The sequence below is a fragment of the Mesoplodon mirus genome (genome assembly GCF_964341445.2).
Source record: "Mesoplodon mirus genome assembly, chromosome: 13".
Taxonomy (NCBI): Eukaryota; Metazoa; Chordata; class Mammalia; order Artiodactyla; family Ziphiidae; genus Mesoplodon; species Mesoplodon mirus.
In genome coordinates, this window is record NC_138989.1 from 19,985,392 (window position 1) to 19,998,783 (window position 13,392).

Genomic DNA, 13,392 nt, shown 5'->3' on the forward strand with positions numbered 1-13,392 from the left:
CCCCTCTCTGGACCCCTCTCAGTGGGGCGTGGACTAATACTCCTGAATTAGGGTGACCAACTGTGCTGGTTTGCCAGGGCCTTTGCTGGCCTCAGCACTGAAATCCTTACGTCCTGGGAAGCCCCTGGCCCCAGGCACACTGGGACCGTTGGCCATCATATGCATCACATTCCCACTTTAACCACTTGGCACCATTTTCAGATGTGTCAGCCCACTGTGGGCCCTCAGATAAGTCCCGCAGACTCTCCAGGCCTCTTTCAATTTCCCGTATGCAAAGCTTCAGGGTCGCCTGGATGGTCTCTGAAGCTGGGGGCTAGATTTAGAATTCCACGTCTGTGCCCCTGAACCAACTTCACCTTCTCTAACATGTGCTTTGGGAACTTTCTTTTTTTTTCCCTCAAGATTTTAGTTTAAAAAAATACAAAGACGGGCTTCCCTGGTGGTGCAGTGGTTGAGAGTCCGCCTGCCGATGCAGGGGATGCGGGTTCGTGCCCCGGTCCGGGAAGATCCCACATGCCGCGGAGCGGCTAGGCCCGTGAGCCATGGCCACTGAGCCTGCGCGTCCGGAGCCTGTGCTTCGCAATGGGAGAGGCCACAACAGTGAGAGGCCCGCATACTGCCAAAAAAAAACAAAAAAACCCCCAAAAAACAAAGACTTCTAAGAGGAAGTGATGTGGATGGGATTAATCCTTTCATGTTTGGCTGTGCACAAATAGACCAGCTGCCTGTGTGGAGCCAGAGATGTGTAGTTTACAGAGTGCTTGCCCTTATTAAACCCTCACGACGGCCCTCAGAGGAAAGTATTACCACTCTCCATCTTGCAAAAGAGGAAAAATGAGGCTCAGAGAGGTGCAGTTAAGTTGCCCAAGGTCACCCTGGAAATGAAGACAGAGTCAGGATCTGGACCTCTGGTAACCAAGAGGCTGTTAGTTTTGTGGCTTCAACGCTGAGAGTCTTGCAGTGAGTGGGAGTGTGGGGTGTAGAGAGTGTGGATCTAGGCCTGTGATGCCTGGGAGGCAGGTCCCCCCGACTCTCACGGGTGGGAAGGGAAACCCGGGCCTGGCCTCCATCAGGGGATCAGGACTCCTCAGTGTATCCTGATCTCCTGCCAGGTCCGCTTGCCAGCTGGAGGAGGTGCTGAGGATGCCAGGGGCCTCTTCTGGGTCCTGGATGAGGAGGTCCGGGTGGAGGGCTCCGGGGACGGCGTGGTGCTCGAGCGCCTCTCTGCCGCCTTTGAGAAGAAAGGTGCTGAAGCTGAAGGTGAGGGAGCAAGTCAGGGGCGGGGTGCTGAGTCCAGCCTGGGGTTAGAATCTGTCTTTGTCAAAGCCCCGACAAGACCTGCACAGCAGGGTTGGGGAGTCTGAGTGCAGAAACGTCTGTGCATATGCCTGGGTGTGCTTTCATTCACTTGTGTGTTCATTCGTTCATGTATTCCTCAAGCGTCCTGAGCAGCTACCGTGTGCTGGGTACCATTCTATGTGGCGGCAAACACACTGATGGGATCCATGTCCTTGCTGGGGGGAGTCGGGGGCAGGGGGAGATGACAGGCTAACACATAAGCACAAGTGTGGCCGCTGAGCCTGAGATGGCAGACTGGGGTTTGGTGGTGGGCAGCAGGCAGACCTCATTCCTCTGGGAGCCGGGGGCCCTCAGCGGGAGAGGTGTGCAGGTAAATCTGACAGAGAGCAGGGAGCGCAGTACAGGACAAGGCAGGAGATGTCCTCTGGGCTCAGACCTCAAGCCCTTGCAGGCCTTACAGAAAATGTTGGTCTTAACCCAAGAGCAATGAGAAGCGATGAAGGATTCTAGGCAGCGGGGGGTATGGTCAGATTGCTGTCCTAGGAAGTTCACCCAGACTGCAATGTGGAGACACGATAGGAAGGAGGCCAGGGAGGTGAGAGCGGAGCCGCCTGCCTCGGGGAGGTGGGCAGACTATGGACGTACCGAGCAGGCAGCGTCCCCAGCACTGGGTGATGGGCTGGATTGGCAGGAGGAAAAGTGCGAGGCGAGATGGACACTTCGAGCTGGGACAGCGAGATCAGAGACCACAGGGTTTGGCACGTGTCAGCGTCAAGTTCAAGTCCGGCTATTCGTACTTTCACCAACGTGGCACTGAACAAATGTCATGTAGTCTTGAACAATGGGGTTGGAGCTCGCCCTGGCCTCCCTTTCACCAGAATTTCCACTGCTGTGATTGGGTGAGAGGATGTACCTGAGGAGCTGTGTCATCAGCGGCCAGGTGTGATGTCATTGATGAGGCTGAGGCTGTTGATGTGACGAAGAATATCATCCCCGTCGTTCCACGGGTTGGAGGAATGCTGTCCGCATGCCATGCAGGGCCCATGCTCTGAGCTTTGTGCAGTGTCTGGTAGAATTCTGTCACGTATTTGGAGGTCGATATTCTTACCCCCCAGGATGAGGAAAGTGAGCTCCAGAGAGGGGCTTGTAGAGACGCTTGTCTGAGATCACGCAGAGGGTGAGTGTCAGAAGGCAGATTCAACACAGGCCTTGTCTGGATCTAAACCTCTGTGAGCCCCCCTCACCTGGACGGCCCCAGGCACGTAAGAAGACAAATACACTCTGAGGTCTTTTAGGTCCTAAGTGACATGGTGGTCAGGATGTGGGCTCATTCATTCACTGGTTCATTCAACAGATATTTCAGGAGCACCTAAAATGTGGTGGCCACTGCCCTAGGCCAGGCAATACATCTGTGAACAAAAGAAAAATCTCCACCCCAAGGGACTGACATTGGAGCAGAGATGTATGATAAAGCAAAAAAAAAAAAAAAAAAAAAAAAATTCTGTAAGATGTTGAGGACCACAGTTCTGGTTTAGATCACTAAAGGAAGGAGGGTTGGCAGTGAAAATAGCCAGGGATTCAGCCCTGGGACGTTCCAGGGTCAAGGGGCCAGGGACAAAGCTTGTGTCCAGCAAAGGCGGCTGGGGAGGAGTGGCCGGGGCTGGAGGAGGGGAGTGGGAGGACGTGGCACTCTGGAAGCCTCAGGAGGAGGGACGGACCAACCGAGTTGAATGCTCCTGAAAGATCAAGCGAGGCATGGCTGAGGAATGGCGCTGGCTTGGCCTGCGTGGAGGTCACTGACCACCAAGACAAGTACAACTGCAATGGGAGCGTTGGGGGTGACTCTCTGACTGGAGTGGCTTATGAGAAATTGGGAGCAAGAGTTGGAGAAAGACGTGTGACAGCTCTCAGTGCCGCTGGGCTGGGGCCTCTGTCCAGGATACACCGCCAGCAATCCTGCGCTGGATTTGCTGACAGTAGCAGAAACAGCAGTACCGCCTGCCGGCTCCAGCCGCTCTCCCTGGACCGTGCCCAGAGCGTTAATACCCTGATGGCTCCTGGAGAGCTCAGGTCTGCGGCGAATTGCCCAGGGCCGACTCCTCCCCCAGGCAAGAGGGGCAGTGCCTGGGGCCCGCGGTACCCTTAGCGGCCCGTGAAAGTCTTTTGACTTCTGTTAAAAGTAGAAGAAAAAAAAGAACGTTTAGGTGAAGTACATTGTTTTAAGTATGTGTTGTGGACTGAATTGTATTCCCCCGCAAAAAAATTTATATATTGAATTCCTAACCTCTAGCACCCCAGAATATGACTTTATATAGATACAGGGTCTTCAAAGAGGTAATAATGGTTAAATAAGGTCATTGAGGTGGGTCCTAATTTCATGTGACTGGTCCTTAGGAGGAGAGATTAGGACACAGACATACATAGAGGAAAGATGCAGGGAGAAGGCAGCCATCTCCAAGCCAAGGAGAGAGGCCTCAATGAAACCAACCCTGCTGACAAGCCCTTGATCTTGGACTTCCAGCTTCCAGCCTCCAGAACTGTGGGAAAAGTAATTTCTGTTGTTTAAGCCACCCAGTCTGTGGTACTTTGTTATGGCAGCTGTAGTGAGCTAATATATGACACTTATATATTACTAATATTAATCTATTTGCTTTCATACCAACAGTCGTGAAATGTAATTTTGTGTGTATGTATACGTATGTATTTGTATACACATATATATACACACACGATACATATCTATCTATATCTATCTATATCTATATCTATATCTACATCTATATCTACATCTTTATATATGGAAAGAGAGAGAGGAAGGGGGTCATGAAATCAAAGTGCCTGGGGCCTGGGGAAGTCATAGCGCAGCCCTGGACTGTCCTCCCCCGGGGCGGGGAGGGGGCCCTAATGCTCCATGTGATGCTGCCAATGATCACCTCTGTTCCTGAAGGTCACCTCTGTTCCTGAAGGTCACCTCTGTTTGCTGAGGTACGTCCGCCTCTGCCAGCCAGTGAACGGGGATGGAGGGGCAGATGAAACTGCTATTTGTGGAGCCCTTAGTCTGAGCTGGGCATTGTGGGCTCCACTACACTCCACCTCCCGGGGGCATCTGGGGCCTTGGAGAACCCATGTGGCTGACCGGGGCCCCGTAGGCACAGAGAACGGAGCTGGCGCTGCGCCCGGGAGGCCTCACTCAGAGAGCCAGCCAGACCCCTGACCCTTCTCCAGGCTATGAAAGGAGCCTCTGTCTGCAGGAAATGTCTCCAGGGTTCTGGAATGGTTTCTATTTTTCCGGGGGACGGTAGACCCACAGGAAGCCAGGAGGCAGATCTGTTAAAAGCCCACCCAGGCTTTGGACCCCAGAGACCTGGGTTGGACCCTTGCTCCACTAGTTAGCTGCAGTACGTGTGAGTTCTGGGAAATCGCCTCCCTCTCCCGTCTGTAAGGTGGTGATAACCCTGGGGGCCGGTGTGAGAACAGAGGAGCTTGTGTGCGCCTAGAAGCGTTTGTCCATGCTCCCTCAGCTCCCTGACCCCTGTCTGTAGCTGTCCCCTCTTCAGCCACGTTGTCCCATCACAAGACGCCCTGCTTATTTCCTTCAGGACCCCTTTTGGGCTCTGGGATGTTTGGTGACCCGTTTGCTTTGCTTGCTTCTCGTCAATCCCCCGACCGCCCTGTACGCCCCGAGGGTGCGGGGTGCCCCTGTCTTGTTCTCTGCAGTCTCCCCAGTGCCCGGAGCATAGCCGGGCCCCGTGGATACCTGCCGTCTTCCCTTCCCCACCCCGCTCCAGTCGCACTGGTGATCCGGAATCGAATGAAGTGGAGTTCTCGAATGGAATGTGTTCGTCCTGATGTTTCGACTGAAGACACAGAGAGTAGGGTCAGAAGTGGAAAGTGGCCTGTAGGGTGTGGCTGGGGCAGGACCCTCGGCCCCTCTCCTTTCCCTGTGAGGCCTGACCATGCCGGTCCCGGACACCCCGAGCAGGATGCTGCAAGGCTCTCGGTTCCCAGGGGAGAGATTCTTGTCTGGACCGACTGAGACAGACACATTAACTCAGACATTTTGGTATTAAAAAATATATATATATATTTTGCCTCTAGGGCTTTCTGATGAGCTCTTACCATCATCCCAACGTTTAATGGGAACGTTCACTCAAGCAGAACACATGGGGCTTTCTGGCTGACCCAGCTCGCTGTTTGTTGCCTCTCACCTAAGGTGCATACTGGGCGCCAGTGACGCTTACATCACAGACCAGAGTGAGGACTGAGTGATGGAGGGTGGCCAGGGCTTAGCACACATGAGCAGCCTTTCTTCACTCTGGGCCTCCTCCCCCTCCCCAGATTCCCTTGGGGTCATCATTCAAAGCAAACTCTGTGCTAGCTGCTGGACATCATGCTGAATGGACACGACCCCTGCCCTCACGTTGTTTCCAGGGCAGGGAGGCAGCCTTGCAAACAGACACCTGTGGCGCTGCAGGGCATCGGGGACGTATGTCCCAGGGCCGAGTGTCTGCTCTGTCCCTTGCTCTTCTCTCTCTCTCATTTTTTAATCTTTTGGCTGCACTGCATGGCATGTGGGATCTTAGTTCCCCAACCAGGGATTGAACCCGGGTCCCCTGCATTGGAAGCACGGAGTCTTAGCCACTGGACTGCCAGGGAAGTCCCTTGCTCTTCTCTCAATGGAAGGGCAGGGACTGCACGGCTCTGAAGGGCTCATGGGTCGCTCTTGACGCAGTGATACTTCACTTAACCAGAAATGTGCCTTTCTGGTAACTTTAATGATCCAGAACATAGAGGAGATCCAGGAAGTGAGCACAAAGGATTTCCAAGCAGCCAAACAGACGTCAGAATCCATGCCCCTTACTTATCAGAACCTGAAGACTGTCGGACTTTATTTTGTGCAGAGTTCTGAGAAACGCAGGTCCTTCATTTCTTAGATCAGTGAAGTGTAGAGGAAACAAATTAAGATTTAAGGGAGGCAGTCGAGATCCTAGATACATGTTGGCCCATTGACAATCACGGGATGAGAAAATGTAGAAAGATCGTTCAGAGTAGATACAAGAACCGAGATGGTACTACACCTTCTGATAATAATTGGTCTGGAGCCAGTACTCAGCCTGAGAGCATCACTGCAATGAGAGTGATATGAAAAATGATCAGGAATTCATTCATTCATTCATCCATCCATTCATTCATTCATTCCACAAGCACTTCCAGACTCCAGTCATGTGCCAACCATGATGCTGGGCTCTGGGGATGTGAAGGTCAACCTTTTGTGATTCCAGAACATCAGCAAAAGTTTCAGTGCAGGAAATGGCAGTGACACCCACTACTGCTGCTTCCTGAGTGACTGCTCTGGCACCCCACCAAAGTACATCACACACCTTATCTCCTTCAGACCCTATGCCACCCTGGGAGACATGTATTATTTAATCCACATTTTGGAGAGGAGGAGACTGAGGCTCAGAAATGTAGGTGGCTTGGCCCCTGTCCCACTGTAATAAATGGTCAAGTCAGGATTGGAACACAGGTCTTCTCAACTCCAAGCCCATTTGTTTCTCCCACTCTGTCCCTTGGAACTAGGTGTCCGCCAGCATCTCCCAAGAATATGCTGTGCATTTATTTGGTAGCTGGTATTCAAGACAATTTCAGGTGGTACACATATTTTCAAAATATTTAATGTGTATTTATTTCCACAAATAATAGGAAATAAATATGGCTGGCACACCAAATCTGCAGTATAATGCTTCTGTGTAAATACATTTTACTGGTAAAAATGTGAGTCGATTGAAAGAAAACGTTAAGTGAATAATAGCCCAGGTGATAACATGGGTATGGCAAAAATCATGGAGATTGTGTGTGCTGATGGTAGTTGGGAAAAACAGGTATCCTGCATTTAAGAAAGCAAGGAGGAACAGAATTGAGGTTAGATGTAATGCACATAAATGCACAAAGCAGGAGAAATATGGGTGCCCAGAACTGGTAGCTTCAGCTAGGTTGGAGCATATTAAAATGGGAAAAGCGTGTTCTCAGTGATGCCAAGTGATGACAGAGTGTCCCCACCAGGTCCCAAGACTCATGCCCTGTATCTGCTTTCAGGGACCTCTGCCCTCCGGACCTGTGAGCAGCCCCTGCAGTGTGAGATCGCCCACCAGCTGGGACATGACCCCGTGCGCTATGACCTCACGGGCTGGCTTCACAGGGCCAAGCCTAATCTTTCAGCCCTGGACGCCCCCCAGGTCCTGCAGCAGTCGAAGAGGTGAGCCTGGCCAGGGCTGGGGACGGGCCGGGGCATTCAAGGTGCTGGGGCCGTGAAGTCACAGCAACCCAGTGATGGAGAGCAGTACAGGAACCCCTCCTTAATGACGCAAAGACCCGTACTCAAATAGGAGTAGTTAAGTGTCTCCCAGGGCCAGCCTGAGTCCAGCTGAGGAGAAAAGCCGGCCTTCTGGGGAAGTGGAACAAAAGCTAGGAAGCTGTGACTTCTTATTTTGGCTTCTGGCCTTTCATTAAATATTTGGTAGATGATGTGACCGGAAGGACTTTTATGGACATCTTCAAACTAGGGGGTCGTAAAACCGAAGTGATAATGTCTTGTAGCATTAAAAACAGCTCACTGCATTTCTTGACTGCTCTGCTCAGAAGTGCTAGCAGAGGGCTGCTTTGACTTCAAAGAGCTATTGAGAAATGTTTTGTGTGTGTGTGTGTGTGCACGTGCGTGCGTGTGCGTGCGCGCACGCATGTGTGTGAGTGAAGCTCAGACTACAACATTTACTAACCGCCTGCTATGCATCTGGCATCAGGGTGAACACTTTATAAGCATCTTTTAAATTCTTAAAACAACTGTATCCCTGGGCCCATTTTATAGATGAGAAAACTGAGGCCCCAGGAGACCAAGTGGTTTGCCTTTGATCACATAGCAAAAAAAAAAAAAAAAAGTGGCAGAGCCGGGATACAATTTGGGTCTAGGTGGTCAGAGTTGATTGGAAAGCCTGTATCTGGGGGGGGCTCAGGGGCACACAGCTCCTGGAGAGACATCAAGTCAGGATGGGGCAGAAGGAAGGGTAACGAGCACATGGAGGGCTGTGTGGGGAGCCAACAGACCTGGGTCAAGTCCCAGCCCTGCCCCGTGTCACCTGGGTGACTGGGGGCAGTCGCTTTCCCTCCTCTGGGTTTCTCGCTTTCTCCACCATGACATAAGGGGTTGTTGGGCAAGGCCATGTTGCACAGCTCTGGAGTCAGGCACATGTACAAATGCTGCTTTTCCCTTTTTTCAAACTGCGTGAGCTGGGTCACAGTTTCACAATCTGAGAAATGGGAATGATGCTGCCAAGCTTACACGTGTGCTGTCAGGCTTTGGTGATGGTCACATAACAGATGGCTTATTAAGGAGCCTGGTTCATAGCTGGCCCTCAACACACGTCTTGTGGCCTTGTAAATTTCCTTTCTGCTCTAAAATCCCATGGCTCAAGCTGAGTGAGGGGTGTAGGGTTAGGGAAGGGTGGGCACACCTTGGTTGATCAGATGGCCTGGTGAGTGGGAGACATTCTGGGAAAAAAGAGCAGCGTGTGCCTGGAGGTGAGAGAGCACGGCAGGTTGGAGGTAAATCCCAGCAGGGTGTCTTGCAGGCTTGAGAGCCAAGCGTTGGTGATTTTGAGAGCAAACGGTGCTTTTTCTGAGCATGTGGTTCTGCAGCCAAGGTCGCTGATGCACCAGGACTGCTGGTGTCGCTTTCTCCTTCCTGGGCCCACCTAGTCTCTCAGGTGGGGCTTCCCAGGAGGTTCTCATGCCCACTCAGCTTTCGCTTTATATATACGGAGTGGAGGTCCACAGAGGACACGTGACTGCCCAAGGCACAAAGTGAATTGGAGACCAGAAGTCAGGTCTCCCAACCCCACAGATGGGGCAGTCCTCGTGCAGGGGTCAGGGCTGTGGGCCCGACCTTCTCTCCCTGTACCAGGGCTTGGTGCCGACATCCTTCGCTCTCAGGGCTGCTGCTTCCAGGGGCTCCATGCCCCCCACTGCTCCCTCCCCAGATTTTTATTTCAACGTGAGTGTTTTCAAGCCATTGTTAGTCTGTGCGCTCTGCCGTGCATCTAACCACTCTCAGAACCCTTGGTGCATCTGGCAAGACTCATTTCCTTAATATTGGACAGTGGGGTAGGCGTAGAGGCGGGTGGATAATGGGTCTTGAGGGCTGGGACCGGGGTGGGGCCCGGACTTGCAGGGAGCGATGAAAGGTGCCTGCAGGTGTCCACTGGAGGGGATGGGCTGGTGCGACCAGAGAGGCACGGGTCCTCCTCTGGGCCCCCGCTTCCTCCTGGGGCGCAGTAGGGTCTGCCTGGTGCTCAGGCTGTCTGTTCGACAACAAGCACAGTTAAGTGCCTGCTGTGTACTGGACCTGTTCTCGGGAGAACCGAGATGATTTTGCCCTCTGAGGAAGTGCAGGCGGGGTAGAATTCCTGCAGGTACGTAAGTGACGGAAATGTCCAGTAGAAGGAAAGCTGCTCTGAGGTCAGGGGAGGGAGAGAGGCATGGAGGAAGGGGCTGACATTTGTCATCGAGCAAAGGCTCATGTGGCAGAAGGGACCATGAATAGAGTACGCAGTTAGGGTATGATTCGAGGGGAGGGCTCAGGAGGCAGATTAGCAGGAGGCAAGGGGGGTCCCCTTTGCTCCACCCTGTGAGCCCCCTGAAGCACCTCTCTCTTCCCCTCCTACCTGCCAGGGAGGAGCTGAGGGGCCTGTTCCAGTCCCGGGCCAAGCTGTCCCCTGTGTGCCGGGCTGTGGCCGGCCTGGAGGGCACCTCCCAGCAGGCCCAGCAGAGGAGCAGCACGGTGAGGAGGACATTTGCCAGCAGCTTGGCCGCGGTGAAGAGGAAGGCCCCGTGCTCCCAGATCAAGCTGCAGATGGTGAGCGGGGGCCCTGTCCCCGAGGAGTCATGGCCTCGCTGCCCGCCTCCAGGGTGGCTTACCCACCCACATCATCTCTGAGCTCCCCAGCGAGCCTGAAGGGGCGGGCAACACCCACGTTTCACCAAGGAAGAGACCAAGGCTCAGGGAAGCAAAGAAACTTGGTGGAAAGTGATCCGTCCAAGTCTGAGGCCAAAGCCTCAGCTCCTTGGTTTATTTAACTTAAGCAGCTTCAGGAAATTTGCAGGAACCACAGTTGCCCTCTTGAGCAAGGTGACAAATGTCACAGCCAGACCAGCCCCGCCTGCGTTCCTCACCTCTCGCAGGCCTGCATGTTTACCTCTAGGCTCTCCATAGCGGAGGTGGCAGGACCCAGCACTGGCTGTAAAGATGTTACCTGGACACCTTGATCCGAAAACAAGTGGTCAGGCTGAGTCAGGCTGAGCTCAGGAGGGTGGGATGTGGGAAGGATTGGTTTGAAGAAATGACTCATAGCGTATTATACTGGAAAAGCCCGTGGACCAGGTCCTGGGTTCTGGTCTTCCTTTTTGGCTAGTGGTCCATGCGGCCTTAGGCCGCTCGCTTTTCCTCTCCATGTCCCAATTTCTCCATCTGTTACAATAAGGGTTGTTATAAAGGTCCTTTATTTCTCGTGAGTACAAATCAGGCCATGGATAGGAGGTCCTTGGTGTAGGACACAGGGGCCCCACAGAGATGCCCAGGCCAGACTGCATATACATTTGGGGAATGTTCAGACCCCTGTCTGTCTCACCCTGGCCCTGACTACGACCCCGTCTCCTCTCTGTCCTAGGATGCGTTGATCAGCGTGATCAGACGGTCTCAGTTACACTTCATCCACTGCCTGGTGCCGAGCCCAGTGGTGGAGAGCAGAGGCGGGCAGGGGTCTCTGACTCCACCGCAGCCTGGTAGAGACAAGCCCGGGGCAGGCGGGTCCCTGCCCTTGGACATCCCGGCTCTGAGGGTGCAGCTTGCAGGGTCCTACATCCTGGAGGCGCTGCGCCTGCACAGAGCAGGTAAGAGGCAGCCTGGGAGCGAGCACCTTGTCTCTGGTTCCTGGGACACGCTCCTGGACCAGGGGCAGCCAAGGGACAGGAGCATCAGCTGTGTGCCAGGAGCTTTCCATGCAGCATCCCATCGAAACAGCCCAGCAACCCTGGTTGGGGGGAGGCTATGATTACCCCATTTTACAGATGAAGAAACTGAGGCTCAGAGAGGAGAAGGGACTTGCTTAGGGTCACACAGTGGGATGCGGCAGAGCCTAGGTTTATGCCGAGGTCTCTTTGAGTCCAAAGCCCATCTTATTTCCTGACTTAGTTGTGAACTCCTGGAAGGCCACGAGTGTGTGTTACTCATCTTCCTTTCAACAACAGACATCTCAGGGGCATCAGCCTTGGAGTAGAGGGTGAAATTTCCACAATGATTAATATTTGGTCTTCAAGACACTCAGCCTGGTTTGGGAGATCCGTGTGGAAACAAGCTTGGTCCATGATGGGACCAGGGCGTGTGTCACATGGGGATGCCCAGAGGAGGAAGCAGGGAGACTGGGAAGACCTCCTGGAGGAGATAACGTCTTAGTTGAGTCTTGGAAAGAAGCAGGTAGCTCACCTCTGGCCGGTGCAGGGAGAGGAAAAGCTTGGCCGAGGGATCACCATATGCAAAGGCAGGGAGGCATGGAGGAGCCTTGGTTTTCAGGCAGTCGGGTTCAGAATGAGTGGGGGATTGTGGGAGATGAGGGGCGGATCCACCAAGAGAGACAGCCTGTGAATGCTGTCTTTGGAAGTTTGGCTTTCCCGGGTCCAGCTGAGGAGGTGATGGAGTGATAGGGGAATAAGGGGTTTCAGCCAAAGGAACGAAGTGTCAGGCCTGTATTCGAGAAAGCAAGCATGCACCAGGGTTCCCCCATTAGCTCATCTTATGCGTTGAGTTTGATCTGAAATTTTCCCATTCTCTTCTGCCTCTGAGACCCCACAGGCCACCCCATGGATTCCCCTCCCTGCCAGAAACAGCTCAGGCGAAGTCAGCCGATGGGGCGGCAGGGCTGGCAGGGAGTCTGGGTGGGCACCCATTTGTTTAATATTCCTGTGGTCACTGACGCCTCAGCTTGTGGTCACTGCCCCCATGTCCTCCCACCGCGTTAATACGGAACCCTGGGCATGAGGTAGTTGACGGAGAAGCCGGGAGCAGCTGGAAGCAAAGATGAGTCCCTTGCTCCCTTCAGCATCACATTGATTTTCCCACCGGTCCACGCGACCACAGGCACAGGAAGACAGATACTGTCACACTGGAAGAGCGAGGTGGTCACAGCCCGTGGCTGATCGACTGCGCCCCACTGGCCGGAGGCACCCTGGCCCATGGGTTAGAGTCCCTGCATGCAGGCATGGGTAGGCGTCCCCTTCCTCCCTGTGGGTCTGCCCTCTGCGTTCTCAGCGCTGCCCGACTCAGAGGGAGCTTCCAGCTCAGTGAAGGGTTGAAGTCTTGTGGTGTAACTTCCCGAATTTCTGTCTCCCAGACCTGGTTCATTTCCTCATTGTTTTCTTGTTTTGTTTTGTTTTTTTAATTTATTTCTGGCTGCATTGGGTCTTCATTGCTGTGCAGGCTTTCTCTAGTTGTGGTAAGCGGGAGCTACTCTTCGTTGCGGCGCGCGGGCTTCTCATTGTGGTGGCTTCTCTTGTTGCGGAGCACGGGCTCTAGGCGTGTGGACTCAGTAGTTGTGGCTCACGGGCTCTAGAGCGCAGGCTCAGTAGTTGTGGCACATGGGCTTAGTTGCTCCGTGGCATGTGGGATCTTCCCGGACCAGGGCTCAAACCCATGTACCCTGCATTGGCAGGCGGATTCTTAACCACTGTGCCACCAGGGAAGTCCTCCTCATTGTTTTCTGCTCTGAGTCACTTCTGTCTCACACCATACAAGCAATATTTACAAGCATACAAAGATTCATACACATGTATCACATATTTATGACTTGAATCTGTGCACATGTAATGTATACACGAGCAGACATTTTATTGTGCTTCGCTTTATTGCGCTTCACAGAGTGCACTTTTTTACACATCGAAGGTTTGTGGTAACCCTATGTCAAGCCAGTCTGTTGTCACTGCTTTTTTCCTACAGCATTTGCTCACTTTGTGTCTTTGTGTCACATTTTGGTAATTCTTGCAATGTTT

General features: G+C 53.2%; 1 protein-coding gene across 1 annotated transcript in view; it reads left to right on the top strand.

The window, feature by feature from the left end:
- MYO18B (myosin XVIIIB) overlaps window positions 1–13,392 on the top strand; it is a 227,522-nt gene that overhangs the window by 61,927 nt on the left and 152,203 nt on the right. The window contains exons 16-19 of the mRNA XM_082641570.1: window positions 1,113–1,260; window positions 7,396–7,555; window positions 10,024–10,207; window positions 11,019–11,241. Of these exons, the coding sequence (XP_082497696.1) occupies window positions 1,113–1,260; window positions 7,396–7,555; window positions 10,024–10,207; window positions 11,019–11,241 (715 nt within the window). The remainder of the gene's footprint in view (window positions 1–1,112; window positions 1,261–7,395; window positions 7,556–10,023; window positions 10,208–11,018; window positions 11,242–13,392) is intronic.